Source organism: Hermetia illucens, chromosome 2 (genome assembly GCF_905115235.1).
Source record: "Hermetia illucens chromosome 2, iHerIll2.2.curated.20191125, whole genome shotgun sequence".
In the NCBI taxonomy this organism is placed as follows: Eukaryota; Metazoa; Arthropoda; class Insecta; order Diptera; family Stratiomyidae; genus Hermetia; species Hermetia illucens.
The window spans coordinates 114,606,219-114,632,899 of NC_051850.1; the positions used below are offsets into that span (position 1 = coordinate 114,606,219).

The following is a 26,681-nucleotide window of genomic DNA, read 5'->3' on the forward strand; positions in this document are numbered from 1 at the left end:
TCAATTACTGGAAAGTATAGTAATATATGTGTCCAGATAGCTGAGTGGTTAGAGCACAAGGCAGTCGTACGAAAGGTCGCGGTTCAAATCTCACTGGTGGCAGAATATCCTACTCCATAAACCTTAGGTTTCTTCTAGAAACACATGTGCAGCGTTAGCTTCAATTCTTGTCCTTTCCGAACGACTCTGAATATCAAAAAATTACTTTGCCCATATATTCTACACTATATCTATCATAGATACATTGATGCCAGAAAAATAAAATTCGATTCCGCGAATCCGACACACGGGATGACCCCCTTAACTGATAATGCATTCAGAATTAGAATTTTACTGATGGTCAATTGTACAGCTTCGGTTGAGTACTGTATGTATTCGAGGAACTGGTACAAGTGTTGGTTTTAGGTTCCCAAATTCAGCATACAGCACATAGGCTGTCTTTACATGAGAAACAAGAAAGTATGTCTCTGTTGTTTGTTTGGTTCAGCCAGCAATAGTTTCGTAGCTTACGGGACAATGCTCCTTAAACAATGCGAGGTTTGGGGAGATATCTGAAAATGACCCATTTCGACGAAGAACCTGCATGCTTAACTGTTATGTGTTGGGAATTCTTTCAATGACTTATATTGATTGGGGGACATATTTTACCGTTCGATACAAAATGAATGATGAACGAAAATAGCCCACATTTTAGGCAGCACCTCAAAGAATTTTCCTCGAGTTTTGTTCCTTCTGCATAGCATGTTCCTTCTGCATGTAATCTCTTGTAAGGTTGCATATTCATAATAATAATAATTGTTGCCACAATAATCTTCATAGTTGTATTTGGGCCGTGAAATATGTTAGAGATTTTATTAAAGTCCGTAAAAACTCAGTCTTCAGAGTGTTCACTGATGCCTACTTACGAGTACAGGACTACTGCATACTATATGACAATGTAGCCAACATTGTGCTCGCACGAGATTATTACTCTCAGATATTCCTGAGTCGATTGGTATCCGACCTGAATCCCTTTACCACTAGTGAGGTTTGAACCGCGACCTTTCATGTGACCGGTTATAAGGTTATAAGGGGCATGTGATTCCTCATATGGCCCCCATATTTGGCAAATTAAACATTTGCTCCTGGCAACTGAAATGCAAGAATCTCATTTGCAAATCTCCATATTTTAGTGTCAGTTAATTCCAAGTTTGAGTTGATTTCTGCACAACTTTTTAACTTTGCACCCATTAATTTGACTGGAGACTAATTTCGCGAATTTTGTGATCGCTGTTAATTTTGGAAGTATATAATGCCGCCTATGACATCTTGACAGCAGATTACAGAAAGAATCAATCGTAAGATGATAGGCTGAGCACTTTAAATTCAAAATTATAAACAACTCTCACCTGATGGCAAATGTCATTTCAACGACACTCCATCCTAACTTTATCCTGACTTTCAATTCAAGAAAATTATCCAGATGCAGGACGATTAGGAAGGGCCCGGGGATCATCAAGCTTACTACAGTTGGATTTCAATTCGAATCTTACTCTATTGTCATTATTATATAGCTCTCTAGCTCATGACTAACGACGAAGTTTGTATTCTACCGCAAAAACCATTATCAACAGGGCACTTAGGAGTTTTTGCGGTTGATGGTGGGTGTAACCGCCATCATCAGAACAACTCCACAGTACTCGCATATCGCAACCAGACGAGGCGGATAAATTCTAGGAAAATTTATTGCCCAACGGATTTGCCCGAATGCCGTATGCTTTTCCGTAAGAGCACCTCTAGAACTCTACAACTCTACAGAATTTCCTTCCTTCCTTGCAGCGTTCTTTCATTGCTGCTAAATCTCGAAATTGTGTCCTTCTATTGTTTGAACATTTACGAGATTCCGAGAGTGAAAGGATCTTCAAGTATTTGCCGTGGAGCCGATATCATGGAAGCGAGCATGGGGTGGTACGATAACGACTTAGGACAACGACAATGGTGACAACTTGGATATGGTGTTGCCTTTTGTTATTGAGTTAGCTTCGCTTGAAAATTGGCTATCAACACAAATCCCAAGTAAATGATCATCCTTGCAAATTTAATATATGTGGCTCATCCTTTTCCTCGTTTCGGAAAATCGAACTGTTCCAAAAACAATACACAAAAGGGTAGCTATTTGGGGATAGATTTGAATATTTTCAGATTTTCAGCCGGTCACCAGAATCGTTACGTATCCTTTTTATAATCAAACTCATTGATCCATAATAATTTAATTTTTTAACCGGCAACCCTCCTTCTTACGGTGTTATAGCCTCAGGAAAACAGCGGAAGGAATAGCGATAGCAAGAAGCAGCCCATAGGAAAACCTCGAAGGGTGACATACAAAAAAGTGTGCATGGAAGGGGGCGTGAGTCCCTTCGTGATGCTGTGGTTGATAAACGATTTTTTGGTTGCTTTGCGTTGAGCACCATTGAGGACGTTTATCTGTCAACCCAAGGTTTTAGGGAAATTAGAAATATGGCAGTTGAAACCGAAGCAACGGAGAGGCAAAGGTTCGCTTGTTACACAGAGTGAAGTGGGTAATTGGGCTCTGATGTCTTGGAATTTTAAATGATTTAATTGTTTTTTAATTGATACGTTCGAAACAGCACTTCCAAGGAAACATTCCCATAAATCTTTGTGTTTACGTTACCTTTATTACTGTACTCAATGCTTTTGGTATTTTCCGGACATGCAGTCATGGTTGGAATTAATAACAAGCGCATACCATCTTCGGGGTAGTTTCAGTGTGTTTAATGGGTTGTTAATTCTGCTCTGTTTTCCCTACCTCTTCAAAGGAATATAAATGTACAGTTTATATTGAGTTTACACAAGGATCGTTGGCAATTGAAGCAGGGGAGACTAAATTGTGGGTTGGCTGAAGATAGTATATTTTATCTTATATATCCTAACTAGAATGTGACTTTCAGATGATATTCTTTTTTTTATTACAAATAGTGCTTTTCAAATTAGGGAAATATTTAAAATTCAACTCAATCAGTTTTTCTTTCCCACTGAACCTGCTAAAGGATCTGTGAGTAGCTGACATCCAATTCATCGAATAAATCAATTAATCATATTTCATCCACAAACTTACCAGCGGTGGCTTATCAACTAATCGTCGGCAGTTATTCATTTCGGTTGGTGAATTATCCTCTTCTGAACTGGGTGAACGCGGGATGTGTTCGTTGTCGTTACAGCTATGAGAGGATAATAAAATTGATTAAATTAAATATTCATTACTTGACTTTGGATCTCATGGGGATGAGAGCAATCGATCAAACTTACTTCAGATTCGGTTGTGGGAATAAATGAACGGGCCTTCGATGTGCGCTAGGCGAGCCATGATTAGGCTGTTCGACACGAATTCGAACGTCTTGCATGACGCCGAATCGTTTTGTGTGATTATCGGCTGCGGCGGCAACGGCGGCGTCAGCGTTATTTCGTCCTTGATAGCCCAGATTATTGTTTATCACTCGAATGCTGTGCGGAAACTGAAAACGATAAGGGTAGCATATTTGAATATATTGATGAGTCGATGAAGGAGGATTTGGAATTTTATCATATGCTTGGGTAACAGCAAGGTTATTGATGGATTCTGGTGAGTTCACAGACTCTGAAGGGATTTGGAAAATTGAGTGATTTTTACTTTTCATATTACCGACAAAATTTATGGGATATTTCGAATTTCGAAGCCAAACAGCAGACTTAAATTTACTTTATCTGTGATATTTTAGCGGTTATGGTTCCAGGGGCCTTTGGGCTTTCTGACTAATGATTCAAGTGAGAATGGCACACCACGAAAAATGTCTCTCCTGGATGCAGAGCTCATAGTGTATTGAGAATGCTTCTTAGGGGCTGTACCTTTAGCTACTTCGGTTAAAACACATTTCTTCCGTAGACTGAATGCGATTAAAACAATAATGCTGTTAGTACATTTTAAAGGAACTTTATGTCCAATCCGGCTTGCATCATTAAAAGTCCGGTAGGTCGAGAGATTGGAGCGTGTTCCCAGAGAAGGAATCTATATGGAGAACTTCGAATTTCGTTCGATGATGTAGGATGTTGATTCTTAGTCAAGTACCCTACATTCATAATTACAATCTCGCGGGAAGATAAAGCGAGGACAATATTTCGCTCAAGATCAAATTAAAGTCAGGATTGTTTATAGCAAACTTCAAGCCTTCTCGGTAGATCAAAACATATCACAAGTGAAGTACATCATTCCAAGAAAGTCAATCTTGAAAGGATCTTAACTGATCCTCCTTTGTACAAGACCTACAAGTCAGTTGATAATTGATTATCTTCTTCTGTTCGCGGAAATAAGGCAGAGGTTTCAGATAAAATTATGTAAGGAATTATCCAGAACGTCCGTTTATTTTGCTGTTGTACTTCTTCCTAACAATTACAAAAGTGAGTTCTTCTGTACCTACAACATCGTTTAATCATACTAATGGGGGTAAATTCAAGGCAGATCTAGGTTCTTAAACTGAACTGCAAAAACTCGAAACTACTGGTGATTTATCAGAGAAGGGAAGTGACGGCTCATCTGAAAGTCAAATAGCAAATGAATCTCAACAGGAATTTTCAAAAGCCCGGAAATAATGCTAATGCTCAGCTTGAACTCTTCACATATTGTCATACGTCAGGTGGCCATAGAACCAACCATTCGTCAACCACCTTGAGATATTAAGTTGCTTATACCACGTACTAGCTAAAATTAAGCTTGCTTGAGGTGCGACTTATACATTGTCTGTTTCACCTATTGATGAGTACGTACACGGGTATCTTGCTCGAATGTTGACGAAGTTCTTCATTTGTTATTGTCTCAGATCAGACAATACCGATGACATGACACAGGCATGAGTGGATGAGAACTTGGAACTTTCTAGTAACTGTGGCGATCACTTGCCGTCCGCAACTCCCTTATGGATAGATAACCTTGTCAGCGAACAAACTAAACTTGACGTTAGTGTTGAGGTGGTGGTATTTCCTAATTTTTAGCATAATAATTAGCCATATCAAGTCCAGCGCCACTGCCGGCGTAAACAACACTACCCAGATGTAGAAATTATTCAATACCTTCTATGATATAATCTGCCCGTTAAGAAAAGTAGGAAAGTACGGCGACTAGTCAGACTGGGAACTTTGATTTTGTTGGTGTTCGTCTTCAGTCCTACTGTGCTTGCCTTCTTTTCTAGGTGGGACTCGTTGAGAGATGATGCGTAGTCGAGATGTTTGAAGAAAGATGACATTATCCATTGTTCTCTAGTCAAGGCAGGATACAGAGCGTCTCCGATAATTGAAAGAAAAGTAGAAAACCGGAAACTTGACGCTTTTGTGTATTTCGTGTGTAAATATATTTGAGTTCAGAACTATACAATTTGCATGCATTTTGATGTAATATTGTTACTAGTGTTTTCGGTTGCAGTAAATTTACAGCGAGGAAACAACTTTTAGCTACTGTCACTTTGTCAGTTGTAATACGGTTTTGACTAAACTTGCGGATATTTCTGCTTCATACTATATTCCATATTACCACAAATTTTTATGATTCTAGGATAACCTAGTTCCTAGTAAATTTTTCGAACACAAATTAATATACCATTATCAACTAAATTTGAGTGAATATCGGTATGCGGGGTATTTTGAGGCCTGGACATCGCATAGAGGAAGTTTTTTTATATGTGCTTTTCAGATTTTTTGGTTGGGTAGTTTCTGAGGATTGGTCCATGAAGAAAATAATCACTTTCTAGCCCCCACACTCCTCTACTTTTAGATTAATTTCAAAAGTGATACAATCTTTGGAAAGTATTAATCAAGGCTTTCATTTGATACCCCACACGATCATACTTGGTGAAAAAAAAATGTACACCCTTCTTTTGCATGGATGTGGACTCCCCGTAGAATGATGTTACTGATTGCATTGGTGTTCACGGTTTCGACCTTTTCAAAAAATTTCGTGTCAATCGGTATAGCTGCTTCTGAGAAAAGCCAATGTGATAGATAGCCAGACAAATACTGCACTCATTTTAATAAGATTTTGTTTTACAAAAAACTTTAACAAAACTTCGGTGACGGAAAGCAATTCTAGCAGACTCCACTTTCGAATTCAGATTCCTTCCATTTTGCACCGTCGCGGTATTGTGCTTCAATCCCGCGAACCACTTTTCAAGAAGCTTATAGTCTTCCTCAACTGTTGGGTTCCTGGACAATTCACTCGTCGGCTATCCTGTGATAATCGGTTCCATTGCATAACTCATAATGCAACCGCCACTTTTTCTTAATATTTGACCTATCCACTTTCATTTTTGCTCTTTGATCAACACGTTCACGGGCATCTGGCTGGTGACAATTTTTTTTATTTGTTAATGTTTTAGGTTCCACCAGTCCAGTTGGCAGGATGCAGACACAACTTGATGAAAGTCTGGAACTTCGGAGTGGTGGTCACTTTCCATATATTACTCTCATAAAGCAACATGGACAAAATATTAGCATAAAACCGCCTGAAATTGGTACTGGTGTTGAGATAGTTGCATTTCCAGATTTTAAACAAAGTAGCAAAGGCGGATGACATCAAATTGCAGAAACAATGCTTTCCAGATGTACGATCTGTTTGGCATCTTCCGTGCCTTGTCCATGAGATAAATGGCCAGCTAGATTTTTGCTTTTATAGGTGTTCAGTTTCAATCCGAATTTGTTTGTCCCCTATTTCAAATCCAGAGTCAATGGCCAAATAGCAGTGAGCAGTGCCATCAACGTATTCGAGGTGTTTGAGTAAAGATGACATCGTCCTTGAACACTTCCAAGTCCTCTAGCCGAGGCACTGATAACGAGAAGATAAAGTAACGGTTACAAAATGTAACCCTGGTGCATTCCAATTTGAGATTAAAATTCCTCAGAAATTTTACCACGATGCAATGCGTGACATTTTGCGCAGATTGCCGTCGTAAGTCTGATGATTGCTGTTAGTTTCTTTAGAATGCCTCTTCTGCGTAGAGCGTTTTGGATGTCTGTTCACGATGTCAAAAGCGTTCCCGAAATCAACGGAAAGCAGGCGGAGGGGAGATATGAACTAAGTATGCTGCTCAAAAGCGATCCACAGAGTATTAATGTGTTCGTTACAGGAGCTATTACTTTCGCAACAATAGCAAACACGAAAGTAGCCCTCCAGTTTTTGCGCTCAGAACGCGTGCCTTTTTTCGGCATCGTATAGATCCTTACTGAAAATAATAGCAGATCCCCAGGATTTATGAATAAGTCGAAGTAGCCACTCTGCAGAAACCGGAGGAATTGTAAGGAACAGTTTCGGAAGAATATCGTCAAAGTCGTTGGATTTATTCATTTCGAGCTTGTTGATTTCAGGAGGAGCAATCAGCATTTGCAAATTACAAGACATGCGGAATATATAACATATAAAAAGTGGAATTCACTAAATGTTATATGCTCAGGAACCGTGGTTACCTTTTAAAAACGTCTTCTGCTGTTCATCGTCGTGAATGAAAAGTCTACCGTTAGCGCACCTCTCAGGACCATTAAAAGACTTGCGACCAACTGCAAGTTCTTTCGGGATGCGGCATACGGTAGTAAAACAGTCCATATTGAATTTGAGGACAGATGAAAGTTTATAAATAGAAGCTGATGATTCCTTTCAAGGTCGATGTCAGAACCTCTTTTGTTACGCACATTCGAATGATAACTTTCAATTCTACTGCTGATCGCGATATGGTCTATGTGATTAAATGTTTGATGCCAGTCAGACGGAAACCAGTTAACATTTTACCGTTGTTGCTACCGCCATCAAAGCCATACATATCCGAGCAATGTTACCAGAGCCCACCTTACCATTCAAATTACCCATCACGATCATAGTGTCATCTCTAGGAAGCCCCTTCTGAACTGCGAGTAGATGTCCATAATCTCCCTTTGAACAGTTATAATGCTGCTTAATTTGGTTCGGAATCTTGTTGATTCCAGAAGATCCTGTCAGCAACCTAGTCGCAGGCTATGAAAGTGTGTGTGTGTGTGTGATAGGTGTCAGCGATGCTCCAACGCCGTTAGACTCTTCAAACGTACCGCGCCGTTCGAGGGAGAAGAGCTCTCTCCCCAGTACTATCAACTCACCTCGTTTAGGTCCTAAAAATCCATTTAATATTACCAGAAATAAATAAAAACCCGTTTGCCAAAAGTCATAACCGTGAAATTAGTCCTTTTCCCAAACGTTATTGATGCTGATTCGATGATAGGGTCCAAATTTTTGTAATATTTTTAGTGTATTGTAAAACTGCAGCTAAATGAGCAGAGATAATTGAAGCCTCCGAAAATTCTCCTTCAATGACACAAAGTTCCAAATTTCTTATCGATCAAAACTGTGTGTGTTTATATTCAATATCAGGAATGGCAATAACCACAATATAGCAGATTTTGAGCATTGTAAAAACCTTGTCATATGGTACAATGCATAAATACTTTAGAAAAGGTATGCAACACACAATTTGCTTATTGAGTAGAGGCAGGATCCCGAGGATACCCAACTTGAGAGTGAGGAAATAAGTTTTGAAAACTTCATACAGACAATATAAGTGGGTCCTTTTTCAATATAAATGACAGATTTCCATAAAAAATGGCATCCATTCATTTGGGTTTATATGAAGGATTTAAGGAATGTCCCCAAACCTTAATTTCAATGAGAGAATGGTGAAAAATATATTAAACAATTACCTCAATGTAGGTTTCTTCATGCGAACTTTGGTTGCGAAACCGTCTCCTCAAAAAGTCCTTCATAAAACCATAAATTTTTGACTTAGTATCCTTGTGAATTGTTTTTGCTGCTTTTATCTTAGCTGCTGTTGTTGTTTTGGTTGCTGTTGATAACTTGGCGACCCTGAATGTCCACCAAAGGCTATGAGTATTCTTCCTAAAGCTTGAGGCAATTGTTTTTTTCCTTGTTTTGCTATTTTCTTTGTTATTAACTCTGTTGTTGTTGCTGCTGATACTGCTGCTGCTCTCGTCGTTAGTATCCGTTTCAAGATGATTCTCATTCCGGGAGAAATTTGAAGAACTAGCATATTCCAGGAATGAATTACATCCCTTGTCATTATTTCTTATCTGGGTGTGAAAAGATGCCTGAGTCACGTCATCTTGTAGACACTGTAATGACAAATTAAAAGGAGTCTGAGATTTAGAGTGAATACAAGATTTGATAAAGTCGTAAAAAAATGTGGGTTGGTAAAATGAAGATTAGATTTGGGTTGGATTTTTTCGTCATTGTCCCTAGCGATTCCCGAAAAACTCATTCCAGCTCAGTGGCGTTTTTGCATAAATTATATGATGAGGCTAGGAAAGCTGTCCTAATATGTAAAACCTGTTGTGATGAAAAATTTTCTTCTTCTGTTAAACTTCGTACTCGGAGGTTCGATTAGGTTTTCCAAGTTTGTCTCGACAGTATAGCTGATACGACATTTGATATGTCTATCTATTTTCATTATAAAAGGGAGAGCTTTTGCACTGATGCTTTTGATCCATTTTACTATCCCCTGTAGACTATCGTAAACATTCATGACTATGGCTAGGTTTCGAACACCGTGAACAGAGTTAAAATTGCTTCTATCCTAACGAACAGTCTGAAATATACATATAAGATTAAGTCATTCCGTATTTCCCCTAAATTTGCTAACAATAACCATTCTCAAGAAGTTTGCACGAAAAATTACAAATCAACTGGATAAAATAAGTCCATCCATTCCCCCCAATAAATGTATTAATTACTGCTAAAAACGACTCCTCAATAACTCTTCATTTCATTATCCTCCATCTAAACCAAATAATGAATTCATCCAAGTAAACGTAATTCCATGCTGATTAATTCGGATCAGAGATTAACTTCATCAATAATAATATTTTCTCGAGAAGTGAGAGACAAAGGAATTGTCTCATCTTTATTCATTGGCAAATAATTTTGATCCCAAGATGATTTCATTGAGTGCTAGTATTTCCTTAGCGAACCTCATTGTGTGGGTTGAAATATCCTTGGGAAAAACGGCCGCTCCCCTAATCCAAGCTACGATAGCACCTACTGCTTTCAGCTGTTTGTTGGAGTTTTCCGAAACTGGAGATAAGTTTTCCTGTGAACTTTTCAGAATCGAGGGTCGATTGTGTTGTCGTTGGCGACGACGACGACTAACAGACAAATTGAGAATTGGAAACCTAAAAGATATAAGCCGTAAACTATCTACTCAGTTTAGGTCTACAGTCGAGACACAATTGGTAATCCTATCCTGGGTGTTCCAGGGTAACTAAGCTTTGTCATAATTTTCCGAGAAAATCACTTCTTGTACGATACCGTGTTCATGCTCACATTCAACTTAGCGTCTTTGCCGCTTGAGAAGTGCTTGTACCATCGTGTGGGAGACTTGCTTCAATGAAATTTGATATACAAGCATTTCTGTTTATTTGCTCCCTTGAGTTTTCATAAATTCCTTTTTGAAGGACCGACATGCTCACGTGATAGTTTTCGTAGGTAGGTGGGTGAATACAGACAGATTTTTACGTATAAATATCTGTATACAGAGCTACAGAAAGAGGCATGAAAAATGGCCAAGAATTAACATAGCGGATATGATACTGAAAGAGTATCTGTTGATAAATATAAATGGAATGAAAGTCAACATTTACAGTTAACAATCAGATGTTATTAAGAGCTTAAGAAATCTCGAAATTGCCTTCTTAGAATCTTATCTTATTTATCTTATTAATCTTATACCTTTCTGTAAAATTACCATTCCATTATTTCTTGTAGTCCTCGGAAAAAAAATGTTGGTTTTATGAATAAGATTTCGCAGAGAAGGAAGTCTTTTCTGAACTACTATGTATGCAGTGCATGAAAGCTTCCAGCATGTAGAAACATTCCAAGAGGCGCTTTACTTTTGGTTCTATGGGATTGGCTTTTGGTGAAATCTACTAATTACCATCTCGTAAGACTTTATGTTCGTTTTGCACCTTGGTACATCGTTTTAGTCTAATGACTACTGTTTCAAATGTCAAAATTAGACCGGCTTCGAAAAGTACTAAGTAAGTAAGTAGTATGCGTGAGTGATCACAGTTCCACCTTACCACAAAATTTGGTGTCAATCGCTGTAACCGTCTCCGAGAAAAATGCGTGTGACGGATAGACAGAAAGGCAGACAGACGGACAGTAAACCGATTTTAATAAGGTTTTGTTTTATAGAAAACCTTAGAAGTCAATGGTTAGTATCAGTTCCAGGGTAAGAACATTGATTTGTACAAATGTTCAAATGAAGCAAGACTTTGGTAAAAATGGTTGACTGAACGGAAATCGTTGCCCCACGAAGGCGGTTTCGATATCCACCAGATTTGTCCATGGGTCACAGACTTTACTATTGTAGCGACGTAGGCGTAGTTGCAGTAGGCAGGCTATACAATGCACCATGAATTGGTCGGCCAGTGGGTCTGTGTGGGCAGAAATAAGCGGCTTGTAGGTGTACAGCTGCTACGCCCCACTTATTCTCACATTTTCTGAGTCAACTTGTTGACGATCCAAGGGAACGAAGTCCGAACGTGATTGCCTGTGATTTTAATGTGCGGGCCTTGGAATGGGGAAGCAGGGTGAATAACGCAGAGGGCCGAAGTCTATTAGAGGCTTTTGTCCAGTTAAATATTGTTCTGACCAACGAAGATAATATAAGTATCTTGTCGAAAGGAGGATCTGCTTCAATCGTAGACTTGACCTCTGTTAGCCCTGTACTGGCACGTTGTATGACCGGACGGATGTTAGCGAGGACTATACCCACAGCAATCACCAGGCAATTATTTCGAATTAAGGAGGCACGGTAGGCAAACAATATATACAAAATCAAAAGGGAATCAAGCTGGTCCGTAAAAGCACTTCCTGGAAGTGTGGTTGGACCACCCTACTAAGGCGGCGGTCACACGGAAAAGCTCTCCAAGAGCATGTACACAAGGAAGCCTGTCAAAATCTCAATCTAATCTAACGGAGCAAAAAGGAATATTTTAAGGACTTCCGCTCTAAGGTGGATGTAAACCCGTGGGAGACCGCCTATAGAATTGTGATGGGACGATTCAGAGGCCGGTCATCTCCGCAGATCATGTGTGCTGCTCTCTTATTGAAAACCATCCAAGGAGTATTCCTCGAGCAAGAAGGGAGCGCTGACACCATTCCGAACACTCTGTATCTAACAGCAACTCTGGCAGTAAACAGGTACTCTGTGGAGTCCTATCCTGGGTGTTCCAGAGTGCCGCTGGAGGTCTGCAGCAAAATAGGTGGCAACAAAGCTTCATGCCTGGAAGAAATATCGAATACCGGTGAAATCTAGACCGAATATGAACGACGAGTTTTTCGAGGAGGATATTCCTTACAGTATGAAAGCGGCAGAAGGCGATACTGTTGCCCAAGATAGGCAAACCTTACCATATGTCTTCTACACCCTATGGGGAAAATGCTGGAGCGAGTAATTTATAATAGATTGCTCCCGGTAGTTGAGAGTCAAGGGGGCTTCTTAGATCGAGAGTATGCGATCCTTAAATACAGATCAGCCTTTCATACCCTCAACTTGGTTGGCCAAAAGTGTACTGTGGAATATCATGTAGGATGATTTACTCAGCCTTTCGGCTCCGGAGAAAGCCATGGTGGTGGGCTATGCGGACGGCTTGTAGTTGCAAGACATTTCAAAGATGCTTAGTTGTACTCCAGCGAAGCAGGTTTGGTTGGCTGGTGCTCGCGGAGTAAAAAATGGAAGCGGTCCTTATTACCAAGAACCGGCAGAAAAATTTCGCTCGCATTAGAATTCGGAATCAAATCGTCACTTCAGCCAGCCATCAAATACTTGGGAGTGATAATAGATGAAAAGTTCAGTTTTTCAGCACGTGAAATATTTTTAGGAAAAGGCATCCATCGCCAATATGGCCAATCTGGCAAGAATGATGCCGAACGCATCTGCAGTGCGGCGTACTTACAGGCTACTTGTAACCAGGGTGGTGATTTGCATCTTGCTGTATGCAGTCCTAGCACGTAAAATGAGGGCACTTTATAGAAGAATAGCCTTAAGGGTGTGCTATGCCTTCCGCACCATCTCATATGATGCGGCGTTCGTCATCTCAGGAATGGTGGCGATTGATATTCTGGCAGATGGAAAGATAGGCGAATCGCTAAACTTCCAAAGAGAAGCAAATTAAGGAACTGCAGCAGTTAATGAAACTACTGAGTTGTCTAAACAAAATCTTTACCCTTAAAAGTCGAATTGAGAAGTATATGAAAGATAACGTACATGAAAAACAAGTTGGCTTCAGAATAGGAAGAAAGTATGTTAACCACTCAATCAACCGTTTGAAGTCTGAAGAATGAGGCCATTCGTTGGGTTGATTTGGGGATGTCGAGTGAGTATTCTGGTCGAAAGAGTACCGCTTCATGGTGTCGCCTAAAAACCTTTTTTTTTCACTCGGCATGCAAGCCAGAACTATTAGACGAATATTCAGAGATACAAACCCATTACGATAGAGTTGTTTTTGTTGTGGGATGTTGCTTTATACTTAGCGCTGATATTACACTTCATATGACTTTAGACATTACTTTAGTGGTAATATTAACAGTACAGTCCCAGCCTAGTTCTATATCGAGAGAGTAAGGATATTATACACAATATTAGCTAAAAAGGTGTCAGATTCAGGATTTCATTAGCTAGCGTATCCCAGCTCCATGCCGCTAAATACCCTGGAGTGTGTAGGTACACTCATTTTCAACAAAAAGCCCCAAGTCTACTATGTTACGAGAGGTGCATTGCAGTCTCAGTAGACTCTTACTGGAGGGCGTTGATTACACTTCTCATTAGTTTTGAGTTTGGGGTTATAAACTGGAACAGCTAACACTTTTGGTCAAAGGTCAATCAGTATTTGATGAGTTGCCTCTCTCCTGGGCGAAGCTGTAATAAAAAAACTTGTGTGTGTTTTGTGTAAAATAAACGGTTTCCAGAAAAGGAGAAGATTCTTTCCCCCCCAGACCATACCAAAGTCTGATAGCTAACAGGTGCGGATGTAGGACTCCCTTAATTATTAGGAAGAAATAGCACTGGAAGACTGCAAAAAAAGTTACAAAATAATAAGCACGGTAATAATCAGAAAAATTTCTTATAGAGTTATGTTAAATCAATCTATAAATTCACCAGCGTAATTCACTTAGTTACATAAATGAAAAGTGCATATTTAAAGGTATTGGCCGGGAATCTTTAATTCGAAATGATGAAAGTATGAGTGTAGCGCAAACTTCAGTGTGGCCCTGAGGCGAGGACAGTTGGTGCAAATGGCGCAAAGCGGAAGCTAAAGGAGCAATGGATAGTTTCCACCACGAGAAGGCACCTTTGACTGAAGAAATTCAAACAGTCATCAAACTAATCTACGAAGATTTGTCACGAGATGATCTCTTGAACAGATGTTTAGGAACAGAGATCCGGAATAACAATGAGTCGTTAAATGCATGGACTTTCGTTCCTAAACACCTTCATTCTGGGGCCAAGGTCGTAGAAATAGCCAATTTTCTGGCTGTAATTATTTTCAATGAAGGATTCAATGGCATTCTCAAAATCCTCGTGACAATGGGATGTCAAGTTGGTCACATATGTCAGGTTTATGTCGACTGCCGTAATGAAGCGCGAATTTGGCAGTCCGAACGGCGATCGGCTGACCTCGCTAAAAGAGCCAGAATTGAAACCAGAGAGCAATAATCGGTCTTAGAAGACTTTTTTGAAGAAACGGAGGGTGCCCCCTATGGACCAGGTATAGCAGATTAATGGTGAGTTAAAATTTTACTGTTGATAATCACACTTAAATTTTCAAATGCGTTTTTCTCGAAACTGCATCTTGAAAACCGGCTGCCACCATAACTCAAAATCTATCGAACCAAATTTTTTAAAATTTTCACCACTTCCTTAGTACATATTTCCACGGTCAGCAAACTAGGATAATTGCAATCGGACGGGTTGTTTTTTTTTATTCATAAAAAAAGCTGTAAGAAAACACCCAAATCCAAAAAATTAAGTTTAAGAACCCACCAAAAATGTACCTTTTAATATTTTCTAATTATTCTAGTTTGCGGACCGTGAAATATTGTCCACATTAAAATGCCGTTTAGTTTTTTATCCTCAGATGAACACAGCGCCCTCCAGCGTGGCAGCAGAAAAACACCTTTTTTTGGAGATGGGTGCATAAATTGACACGTATTCCGAAAACTAGCTGCAATATCAAGCTGAAAAATTAATCACATATACTAGAGGTATCAATAAAGATATGGTTTCTATCTTTATCCAGTCCTCCAAAATAATTTTTCAAAAAAAGGCAAAAAACGGCCTTCATACGGGATGGCCCCCTTAATTCCTCTGGACATACACATATATTATATACATACAGACAGCTTTTAGGGATATCGAAGTGGTTGACCTCGGCGCAAAACCGGGATGCCTGGAATTCCTTCTTAAGGCAGGCCTAAACCGGATAACAGTTGTTGCGCCGTTGATGATGATAATACACATATATATATGTATATATCTTTGATAACCTTTAAGAGAGAAACCGGGCCATGTTCAATGATTTGAAATGGCAAGCAAATTTTAAAGGAATCGTTTCTAGGAGAAGAGGAATTGATAGAAATATTCAGCGGTGTGTGGTCATTTAAATGTGAAGTTTGTTTAATTATCATACCTGAACCATTTCTAACACGACACACTGCTACCGTAGTCAACTATATTGGCCAAAAATTCGACCAACAAGTCGACGCGTATGACATCCACACGAAGTATGGGGTTACGACAACGATTAAGGACTCATCGTCGGGTTCATGACTCCTACCCACAGCTCTGCTCAATTTCACTCAACCATTACCGTGTTAATATACGGCGGTTTGTTTGTGGCCAAATAGGATATGATGTTACCGATTACCATATATCTGGAGGGTAGTTGGTTGCACTTACCTTTACGTAGGGAAACCGAAGACCCCGGCCTAGCGGCAAACCAGTGTTTACATATGCCAAGCAAATAGCAAATAGAGAAAGTTATGCTTTCGCTGCTCCTCCACTACTCAATGTCGTGTGCTTGGTGTCTCAGTTTCTCCTTCTGTTCCGGGATCAAGAATATGATAATATTTACCTTTGCATTCACAAGGATTAAAGATATCGAATGTATGAAAGAAAGATGTTCATGACGGTTTCGAGTTTGTTGGTCAGGACGCCCGGAATAAAAAAAACTTCGAGACTTAGAATATCGCATGAGAAATCATTCCTAGAAGTGGAATATTTGGCTGCACAGTATTTATGTGGGGTTCTTGCTTCAATTTTCTGCAAATGGCAATGACAGTTGTGATGGATTTTGTTCATTTTATGTGTTGGCTGGTGAGGGAGGCCTTTGGGTAATCCTACGGTTACGAAAATATTTGAATAGCACTTCATAACTAAGATTGAGTTTGGGTCAATGATCCCTTTTGTAGATATTCGTACTTTTGCAGTTCATTTAGTATCACGTAGTTCCATTTTCAGAATATATCTTTTTTATATGTTTACATACATCAGAAAGAATGAGGTTAGGGAATGTCCTTTTTTTCGTCATAAAAATTTTTTAAAAGAAAAGGTATGAAGGATGTGGGATTTCAAACAAATTATGTGTCACATCTTCTGGTATCACAGGTTTACAGGCAAGTTTTTAGGAACCTCAAAGCTGCAGATTTTCTACAAGCAGATCATCAGTCAACACTTTCTATGGGATTTGAAGTAAAGATACGAGTATTGATATTATTAACGCAAATAACGAAATGGAGACCAAACATTTCAAACTTTAATTCCGTGATTTTAGCTATGGTTTTGTAAGCTGTATCAGGAGTTGCATTGTCTTGATGCAAAGTTACTTTGTTCTTTTGCCAACCAGACCATTTCTCATAAGTTTTCATGTCCAGCTGGTCCAAAAGGTTATAGTATCGTGGTTAATTGTTGTTGTTGGTATATAATCTATTAATAAGATTCCTTCAGAATCTCAAATCACTGACCCAAACACCATTTCAGCTGATTTTTCCTAATGAATTTGCTTCCGTGCCGAAAATTCGGGTGGGCACCACCGCTTGGTCTCTTGTTTAGATACAGGTCTCAACCATAGCGATGAATCGACGCATAGAATCTTTTTTATTAAGGTTTTGTTTGTAAAACAAAACCTTATTAAAATAGGTTCAATGTCTGTCTGTCTGTATGTCTGTCCGTCTGTCTGACTGTATGTCTGTCCGTCTGTCTGTCTGTCACAGGCACTTTTCTCAGGAACGGCTATACAGATTGACACGAAATTTGGTGAGAAGGTGGGAACTGTGGACCCCCAGACATGCAGTGAGTGATATCCTCCTACGTTGAGATTTCGGGGGGGTCCCCATACATGTAAAAGGGGGGTGTAAATTTTTTTTCACCAAATATAGTCATGTGGGGTATCAAATGAAAGATCTCGATTAGTACTTTTCGAAGTCGAACTTAGTTTTGAGATTTGTTAAAAAGACGGGGAGTGGGAGGGTTGCAAAGTGATGATTTCTTTAACGGAGCCATTCTCAGAAACTACCTAACCGAAAAATCTGGGAAAAATCATGAAGCTGCCTCTATATGGTGCCCAGGCCTCAGAATACTCTCCATATCGATACCTGTTCAAATTAAGTTAATAATAGTATATTACCATATTTTTGGGAAAATTGAGTAAAACCCCCCATAAGTTTATCTCAGAGTTATAAAAGTTGGTAGTAGTATAAAATATAATATGGAGCATATTATCTCCAAGTTTGATCAAAATCTTACTATTAGTAACAAAGTTACAGTAGCTCAAAGTTGTCTTTACCGTGTAAATTTACAACCCGAAGTACTAAATCTGATATGGTAAATGCATATTCTTAACAGGCTACGTACAAATGGGATAATTTTTGTTTCATTATTAAAGAATGCTGCACCCATTGCGCAGTTTTTTGAAACCTAAAATGTCACCTACGATATGGCTTTCACTGTCCGCTGAGATGCCTCGATTATTTTTTCTGTATCACTGAACGATTTCTTTACGTCATATTCTGATTTTTCTTATATTTTCTCAATTTGATTCACTTTTTGGGCGTTCTGTAGGTGGATGGTTTTTAATGCTTGTTGAGCTCTTTTAAATTAACCGGCACGCTTAGCCATTGTTTTTCAAATAAAATAACTGAGCCGGGAACACATCCTAAAGGAATTCTCCTGGAGCATAAAGGAAGCCATCCTCATCCCCAGGGTAGCAGACTGCAAGCAATCCTAACCCCTCCACTTGGTTGCTACTAATTAAATCTGTTTGTAGCAAAGATGCGTCCATTCTGGTCGAAACCGCGGGATATACAGAAAGGCTAAGAATGCCACTCGCTGACAAGCGTAGAGAAGTTTCCTTCCCTGGACCGTTATCACAAAATTCCACAACAGAAGGAACCCGTACGTGCAAGAATGAGTCCGACCTATATTCACCTGAGAAGGAGCTACTTGCCCTCAATAAGAATGAGGAGATCATCCGCGTAAACAACGCATTCAACCACCGAATCAAGCGCATCCAATAGTTCATCCACCATCAGATTCCATATAAATGGGGTTGCGATAGATTTCTATAGGCAGCTACGCTCCATATTAACCACAGATGGATGACCAGCTTAGGTACTCAAACGCGCCTTTGAAATCTAAAAAGATTCGAAGAACGTATTTGTTTGCACAACGGACAACCAAGTCCGACACCAGATGGGATGTTTTTACCACCATACCATAATCCTCTCCAGGACCTTGCCAAGGACTGGGAGGAATTCCAAAACCTGCGCCTCGCCATGCTGTCCTCGTCACAAACACTACCACGTATTACCAACAGGCTCACCGATGAAACGCGTCTTTCTTTGACCGCCTCAACAGCTTCTTGCAGGATGATATACCTCACCTGTAGGCGAGTCTAAATATCAACAAGGGGATCTTTTCCACAGGTAGCTTACATTCACGCTCCTATCGACCAGCACACAGGGACAGTGAGTCCTAGGGGATCTACGTGAGTACCTGTCTCGTGGACCCAATCCCATGGTCTTCTTAAGACACGGATTGATTTTGTGACCACAATCAGAGCCCCGCTGTGACAAGCAACAACGGTACCAGTCTATACCGAGTGCATGGCTCAGCATTTATACTGGTGGATACAAGACTTACCTAAATCTGTACCGAACTAAGGAGTACGGCACCCGTGTTGAAATGCAACACCATTCCGAGCCCCGAAGGTCTCTGTTCGCTGGAACGCAACCGCAAGCCCCATGAAGCTCCCACTACGAGGCCAAGAGCAAACAACCGAGCTGAACGCACATACCGAGTTGAGCCGACAGGGTTACCGCCCCGTCTTCCTCTCCGCCACCTCTGAGCACCAGCACGCAGGGGAAAAAAAAACGCGAGAGGTGCTGCTTCAAGAAACTATCAGATAGTAAAGCAGAACAAGATTATTCAAGAGGTTTCGAAACCACAGGTGGCCATTCTTAAAGCTTCAATAGAATAGATAAACAGAGATAGAAAAGGCACGACTTTAGGAATAAATAATGTGGAGAAAGCGAAATAATTAACAAAGATTGAAAATGGAAAGCTATATGAGCGCGCGTCATGGAGGGACTCAGTAGTGTTTGTTTGTTGAAAGCTGCACCGAAAGAGGAGCTGACTTTAGAACAAGTATGACAACACTATGGGAACGATGTAAAAGTACAGGTGAGGACTTATTGTCATTAGCAGAATCAAAGGCAGAACTGTAATGACATAACGGCCAGTAGTTAGCTAGGTAGTTGAAGCGTACTGGGCATGATGGCGGAATCTGCAGCAAGTGAATGGATATGTGTTTAAAGTATTGGAAAATGATATTCGTAAGGTGGGACCTTACGAATTATGATTGTGGTATTATGAACAAGGACACGGGGCATTGTCATAAGAGAGTAAGTGGTGATTATTTGAATCACATCAGTCACCAAATCTATAACGAGGGGCGAACAGCAATTCTGTTGGGATAGATGCTTATGATCAGCAATAAAATGGGGAAGTTTGTGCGGTCGTAAGAAAATCGAACACCCGGAGATATAGGTATATGCTGAAATACGATATAGCAACTGAAGCAAAACCATCATCAGAAGGTGCCAGATATTTCGTCCTTCAGATAATCAAATAAAACCAAAATTTGACTTGAGGACCAACTTATTGATGTTAAGTAATTTCCAACCGGATAAGTAGAAATGATTAAAATGTCAATCACAATTGGAGCGACCGTGTGGACAAATTAAGGAATCTAATTATATCATTAATTGGATTAAACAAAGTGGACGAAAACAAACAAAAATGAAGCCGAAATAGAGAGATGAGCACCATTCAGAATCTCAGGCAGATAGCAATGATTCTTACTCAAAAGGAATAAATTTAGCAGTTTTTGGTTAAACCGCGGGAATAGTGCGTCATTTAATTTGTACAGGTGAGGATGATCTAGCTTGGAAAGTCTATAAGGGCAATATCTATGGTAGAAAAAGAAGACGTGGCAGACCTTGTCTGAGACGGAGTGATAGCGTACGCAACACGCCAGACAGTTTTTGGGGGCAAAGTGGGAATATCTGGAGTTTCTTACTAAGAGGCCTAGATACCAGCTTGTACGCCGTTGATGATGTTGATAATAAATAATGTATGCAATTCGTACAACTATGAAAAATTATGTGTGAGGATTCCAATCACAAAAGCCTGGGAGTTCGCGTAAAAGGGTCTTTGGAAATCCTAAGTTTTTACAAAACGATAACCAGTCCGAGTGCGGAAGTTTCAGTATCCATTTAGTCATAGACGTAACAATCAATATTCATCATTAAACCCACCAAGTTGATATGGATGCAATGGAAATATACATACGATCATTTTACTTCTTTTCTAATTAACAGACGTCCCAAAATCGGAAGATTAAAATTTAAATCAGGCAATGATTTTTCTGGTTTTGGCCAATATTTTAATTATTCATTTGTACCTTGTGTACGCTTGAAAGAAAATTTAGAGAGGTTGGCAGCATCTACTTGTGGATTCATTTAAGCATAGACATAGATTGATTTGTTGTATCCCTTAGCTACAGTTGATTATAGAGAAATCAATACTAACTGCACCGTTACGAATATCAAAAGTGAAAGAGGCACAGAGTAATGTCCTTCTTAATGAAAGGTCGTTAAATTTGAAAGGCCCAGCCTGTACTTGTAAGATGGAAGGTTGTGAAAATCTAGTAAATCATAAAGGTCTCTCAAAGTGAAAAGGTAAATAGATTTGAAGTGTAGTATCTACGATAGTTTCCAGAGTAACGAAGCGTATTCAAATAAAAGTTGCACGAGCATGTTGTATAAGGATTTGGTGATCCAATTATGTTTGAACTCTTGTATTGTATTGTGGGTTTAAATGCATGCTGTCCATCACTGTCGAGGTGTTTAACATGTTCAACTCTATCTAGTTGAATATTGTTAAGTAATAAGAATTAACTGCAATTGTATTCTTACAGAAAAAACTTACCACTTGGCATTTAATAACATTGAGATGTAGATTGCTCAAGGGATTAGAGTTTGGATTGAAGAAATGCTGCATCAAAGTGAGTTTGAATTGTTTGGTACAATTTTAAATCATTTGCATAGAAAATATAAGGGTTGTCCGGTAATATTGGCGATAGGTAAGAAATACACTCTTAGACATCCGACCTTGGTATTTAACGAAGTATATTTGATTTAAAAGTAGGACGTACCTTATTTTTCGTTATTCCGGGATCGTTAAACAGCTTAGGATGTTTTCAGTCTGAATAACTAGCGGGAAAATATTGCAAATCTAGGCAACATTTTGGGAACAATAGGGTTCTCAGGTATAAGTACATATATCGCCAATAAGATTTGGAAAAATGTACTTTGCTGCCAAACTATCATATATATATAAACAATGGTCGTATTGTAACCCAAATACCGGCTGTTTTTTAGCAGTGGAAGCATTAAATTTGACTGTCCGTCATCTTGTGAAAAACTAATATTTTTTTAAATACTTAAATCAAACACTAGCTTTATTGTTAGTACATTAAATCCACAGTTCTGAAAAGTTTCGTAGTTTTGTTAAAATTTGTGAAATTGACCTATTTTTGCGCTATAACTGGAGTTATTCTCTTAAGTGCAGCATCCGTTCAGCTGTTTCGCAGCAACACATACATCAATGTCTCTTAATTTCGCCTCGTACCATTAACGAAAATGCGTTTTCATGCTAGTAATAACAGAAGCAAAAGCCAATGGACATTTTTTTGAGACTTGAAAATCGAAGTTTTGAAATTAAAGGTTTAAATGGGTTTTAGAGTTCCAGAACCTATAAAGGTGAGAGGATTTCTGATAAAGTTTCGAAAAGGAATTAGAAAGGTAATTTATCAAGTCGGAAAATCGCAGGCTGTGCGCTTCAGGTATGGAAGATTTTATGTATTTCTTAGGTAAGAATATTTGAGTGGGCATTTGTACCCTAGCTCATAATATTTATGCAGTTAGTAGTCAATTTTCATCCATTATAACTTTGTTAGTAATTGTGCGATTTCCATAAACTTGGTAGTCTCATGCTCTATAGTATAGCCTATATTATTGCGAAGCTTGATGATCCTGGGATAAACTTAAGGGGGTTTCCAGTCAATTTCGAAAAATATAGTAATGTACTATTATTAATTTCATTTAAGGATATATCGGTATGGAAGGTGATTTTTTTTTTCAAATTGTTTGGTTAAGCAGTTCCTGAGAATGGGGTCCGTGAAAGTAATTATCAATTTTCAGTCCCCGCTGCTCCCCCTCCCCCCTTTGCATCAAATATAAAAAATGAGGTTAATTTTGGTTTTCATTTGATATCCTACGTGACTATATTCGGACTATATTCCCCCTCCACCCTTAAAATCAAAGTAGAACGATGTAACTCACTGCACGCAAAGGGATTCACAGTTCCTATCACAGACAGATTGTAAACCGATTTTGTTTCACAGAAGACCTGGTGGTATAGTATCTTGACTTCACACTATTGAGATTTTGAGATTTTAAAAGAAGGATAGAGGATTTGTTAAAGGTAGGACGGAATATAAGCATCAGGAATATCTTCTTATCAGGTCGGCAGGATGGAGGTGAAACAAAATGATCTGCATGCCGGAAAACCACAGATACTACAATTTTCCATTGAATTACCAATAGACGCTTCTTAATTTACATGACCCTTAACAGAATAGTAATTGCTAAAATGTCGATAAGGACAATGGACAAGCAATGGTAATAAATTCAAATAATTTGCATTCAACCCTCCTTGACCTCTCATTAACCTTCAATTACGTTTATTTCGTAATATAAGTGTTTTTCTCGGATCCAGGTATACAGCTACTTAAAACCTTTGAAAATAAACTGCATACTTAAGTACAAATCGTGTTAAAACCTTTTAGAAATCTCCATTAAATGACAGTACTTCAGGAATTCTGCTTACTCACTTGATCTTAACTGCACAGCCACTAGCCAGATGGATATTAAATACTCAAGTGTTTAGATAATGGCATTCACATTAATGTCCTCCTCAAAAGCATTCATAAATATAAAAGCTGACCTATGACCATGAAAGAACCACAACATTTTGAATGATGACATTCACTCGAGGCTACTTTAGTCAGACCCTCTGCGCGTCGGTCAGATCAAAGAAAACATTTCAGAATAAGAAACAAAACGGGAATCCAATTCAATAGTCACTTATTAACCATGCACAATGCATTTGGTCAGCAGACTGCAAGAAAGGAAGAGAGTTCGTATCAAAGGTCGAGCGACGGTATCAAAAGCATTCTTCTGACCATATGGTTTTAGCAGCGGACACTTGCAAATTCTTTAGTAAATTGAACCAATGCGGCCAACGTTGTGTTGAATCGAAATAGGTTTTTGGGAATGGTACAGTTGGGTAATTGTCTGGAGACGAATTTGTCGTTATATTGTTCAGATGGAGTGGACGCAAACAAATCTCAATCTCAATCTATGCATCATACACAAAGAATGAAACCATAAATTTGATTTGAATTGAGAGAACTGGAACGCTGAGTGCTGATTTGCAAAAACTCGTCACATTGTTATTTGAAGTATAAAATATGAAATAGGGAGGTAGAATTCCAGGTTAGAAATAGGAACTAGAAGATTCTTTATTAAATTTTTTAACTGAACCTATGGAGGAAAGGAAAGAGGGCATATGGTCTAAGGGGGTTTACATGAATTCCTGCGGAATGGTTTAAACCCACGATACTTTACCGATACAGATTAAGTTTGTGGACGCCACCAGAATCAAATGTGATTGCAATTTAGAGGCACAATCCTCGAGTTGCATTATAATATGTTGTTCCATACACTTAGCCCGCAAGAAGGTCTGCCTATGATATATATATATCTAACTAGGTTTACGGAATTTTGGCATCAGATCCGTCGACGGTAACTTTGCTTCCATGTTGGCCACAACGATTTTGCTGATGATTATGATGCTTACCCCTAAAAAGAAAGAAACCCCTAAAAGTAAAGTAGTTTTCTTCAATTCAGATTTTGTCTAGGTTCATATAGTGTTTTACCTTATATTTCAATTGTGGGTTTCCTTGTTATTGATGTAGTCAATCCTCTACCAAAAGGGTCACTTTTTTTACCGGGACACTATGAAAAAGAACCTTGATGTCAAAAGACGCTAAGACTTCGTCTTCCTCGATCTCCCTAATCAATTAAAGAGCTTTGTAGAACTGACTTGAATTCTTGACCGACCTAGTCTCAAACAGCTTTTCCATATTCTATTTAACCTTATTAAATCGGCTCAATGTCTATCTGTCACACACCCTTTTCTCAGAAACGGCTATTCTGATTGACACGAAATTAGGCGAGAAGGTGTGTGAACACCCACACATTTCATTAACCAAATAGCATCATTTGATTAAGAATTCAATACAATACATGAAGTATGATATTTTTTTATTTTTCATCCCTAAAGTTTGAACGCTCATATTGCAAAAAATTACTAAGCTAACTTGGTCAGGAAATTGGAAAGTTTGCTCCTTTAATGTAGCTTTCGAAACTATGCAACTCCTGCCAGGTATTTATTAATAAAAAGAAGGCACCACCGTTTTACTGGGCAAAAAAGTCATTGTTCTAATAAACAATTTTGTTAGTATTGACTTAATAAAGGGTAGTACTAATCTATTCTATGAAATCATTTTAGAAAATAAAATAAATTGAATCATCTTCAAAGTACAGTTTTTGTTCACTCTAATAAAAATTAAACAATATGTTCGAATTGTCTACCACTATGCATCTTGTATTTCTTGCAATATTGAGCTCTTGGGCCGCGTTAATTATTCCCGGACGTAATTCATGGATATTATTTATTCAGTTTCCTTTATGCAACTCCAGTAAAAAAATCTAAGAGTTTCAAATCTGGAGACCTGAGGAGTCAAAAAATTGAACGAACATAATGGGCCGGGTCCCATTATGTTTGAACCACATTGATCGGAATGTAGCCAAAGAAACATCTTCTAAACGTTCTGGTAGACCATTTTGTAAAAAATGTAAGTAAAGTAGTAAAGTAAAATGTAAGTAAATTTCCTGGTAATTCGACCAATTACATGTCCGTTCAAAATATCGGCCCATGTTAACTTTGAATCGGTATTAGAACCTTTCTTCTCAGATAGAATGGGGATTTTTCAATGCATCACTGTGATCACACATCATGTTCAGAAAGCAATCCTTTTTAAATGTGCTTTCTTCTGTTTTTCTATTTTTTTAACATTGAAAAAGCGTACCCATAGTCTCGAGAGAGAAGGGTTTGAATACATTGCACACGATATGTGTGACACTGATGTCGCCTAGTAATCACATTCACTGTCGATTTTGGTATCCCAGTTCATCTTCCGATTGCTCGTGCTGAAGTAGTCGAGTAGTATTGGCCATCATAATCCATTCGAGATCTTACTTCTCGAACGAGAGCGTGACTATTTTTCTCAATTTAACTAATCCCAGTATCTCTGTCATGTTAGTAGTCTTACACAAAGCAGAACAGGATAGTGGATTATTCGTTTCGAGTAAAGTGTGATTATTAAACATACAATCCATAAAATTTTGTTATTTTCAAAAAATACATATAAGGCCTTTGTTTCAATTTTCGCGCTTTTAGTGATCTCATTCGAAACGTCATGCGGCCCCCTAAATTCGCGCTTTATTACGGCGATCGGCAAAATCCTGACATGAGGCGCTTTACCTGTTTAACACTGTAATTTCCGAATCATTTGGCATATTGGAACACCACCTTGCTCAAATATGCTTCACTATATCTAGATGCAATTGATGGCGGAATAATCGATTCCTCGAGTCCAATACATGGGAACACGTTGAGAATAGTACCAGTGACAGGCAAAAGGACGAATAAGCGGAAAACCGATTTCAATAAAGTTTTATTATGTACAAAACCTTAAAAAACGAAGAAAATCATTGCTGGATATGGCTAATAGTTAAGGGGGTCATCCCGTGTGTCGGATCCGCGGAACCGAATTTTTTGGCATCAATTGTATCTAGATATTGTGTAGAATATCTGGGC

At 38.8% G+C, this 26,681-nt stretch overlaps 1 protein-coding gene across 1 annotated transcript in view; it reads right to left on the reverse strand.

The window, feature by feature from the left end:
• LOC119649746 overlaps nt 1-26,681 on the reverse strand; it is a 188,899-nt gene that overhangs the window by 15,940 nt on the left and 146,278 nt on the right. Inside the window, exons 2-4 of the mRNA XM_038052035.1 lie at nt 8,740-9,168; nt 3,307-3,512; nt 3,116-3,218 (exon numbers count right to left, since the gene is read on the reverse strand). Of these exons, the coding sequence (XP_037907963.1) occupies nt 3,116-3,218; nt 3,307-3,512; nt 8,740-9,168 (738 nt within the window). The remainder of the gene's footprint in view (nt 1-3,115; nt 3,219-3,306; nt 3,513-8,739; nt 9,169-26,681) is intronic.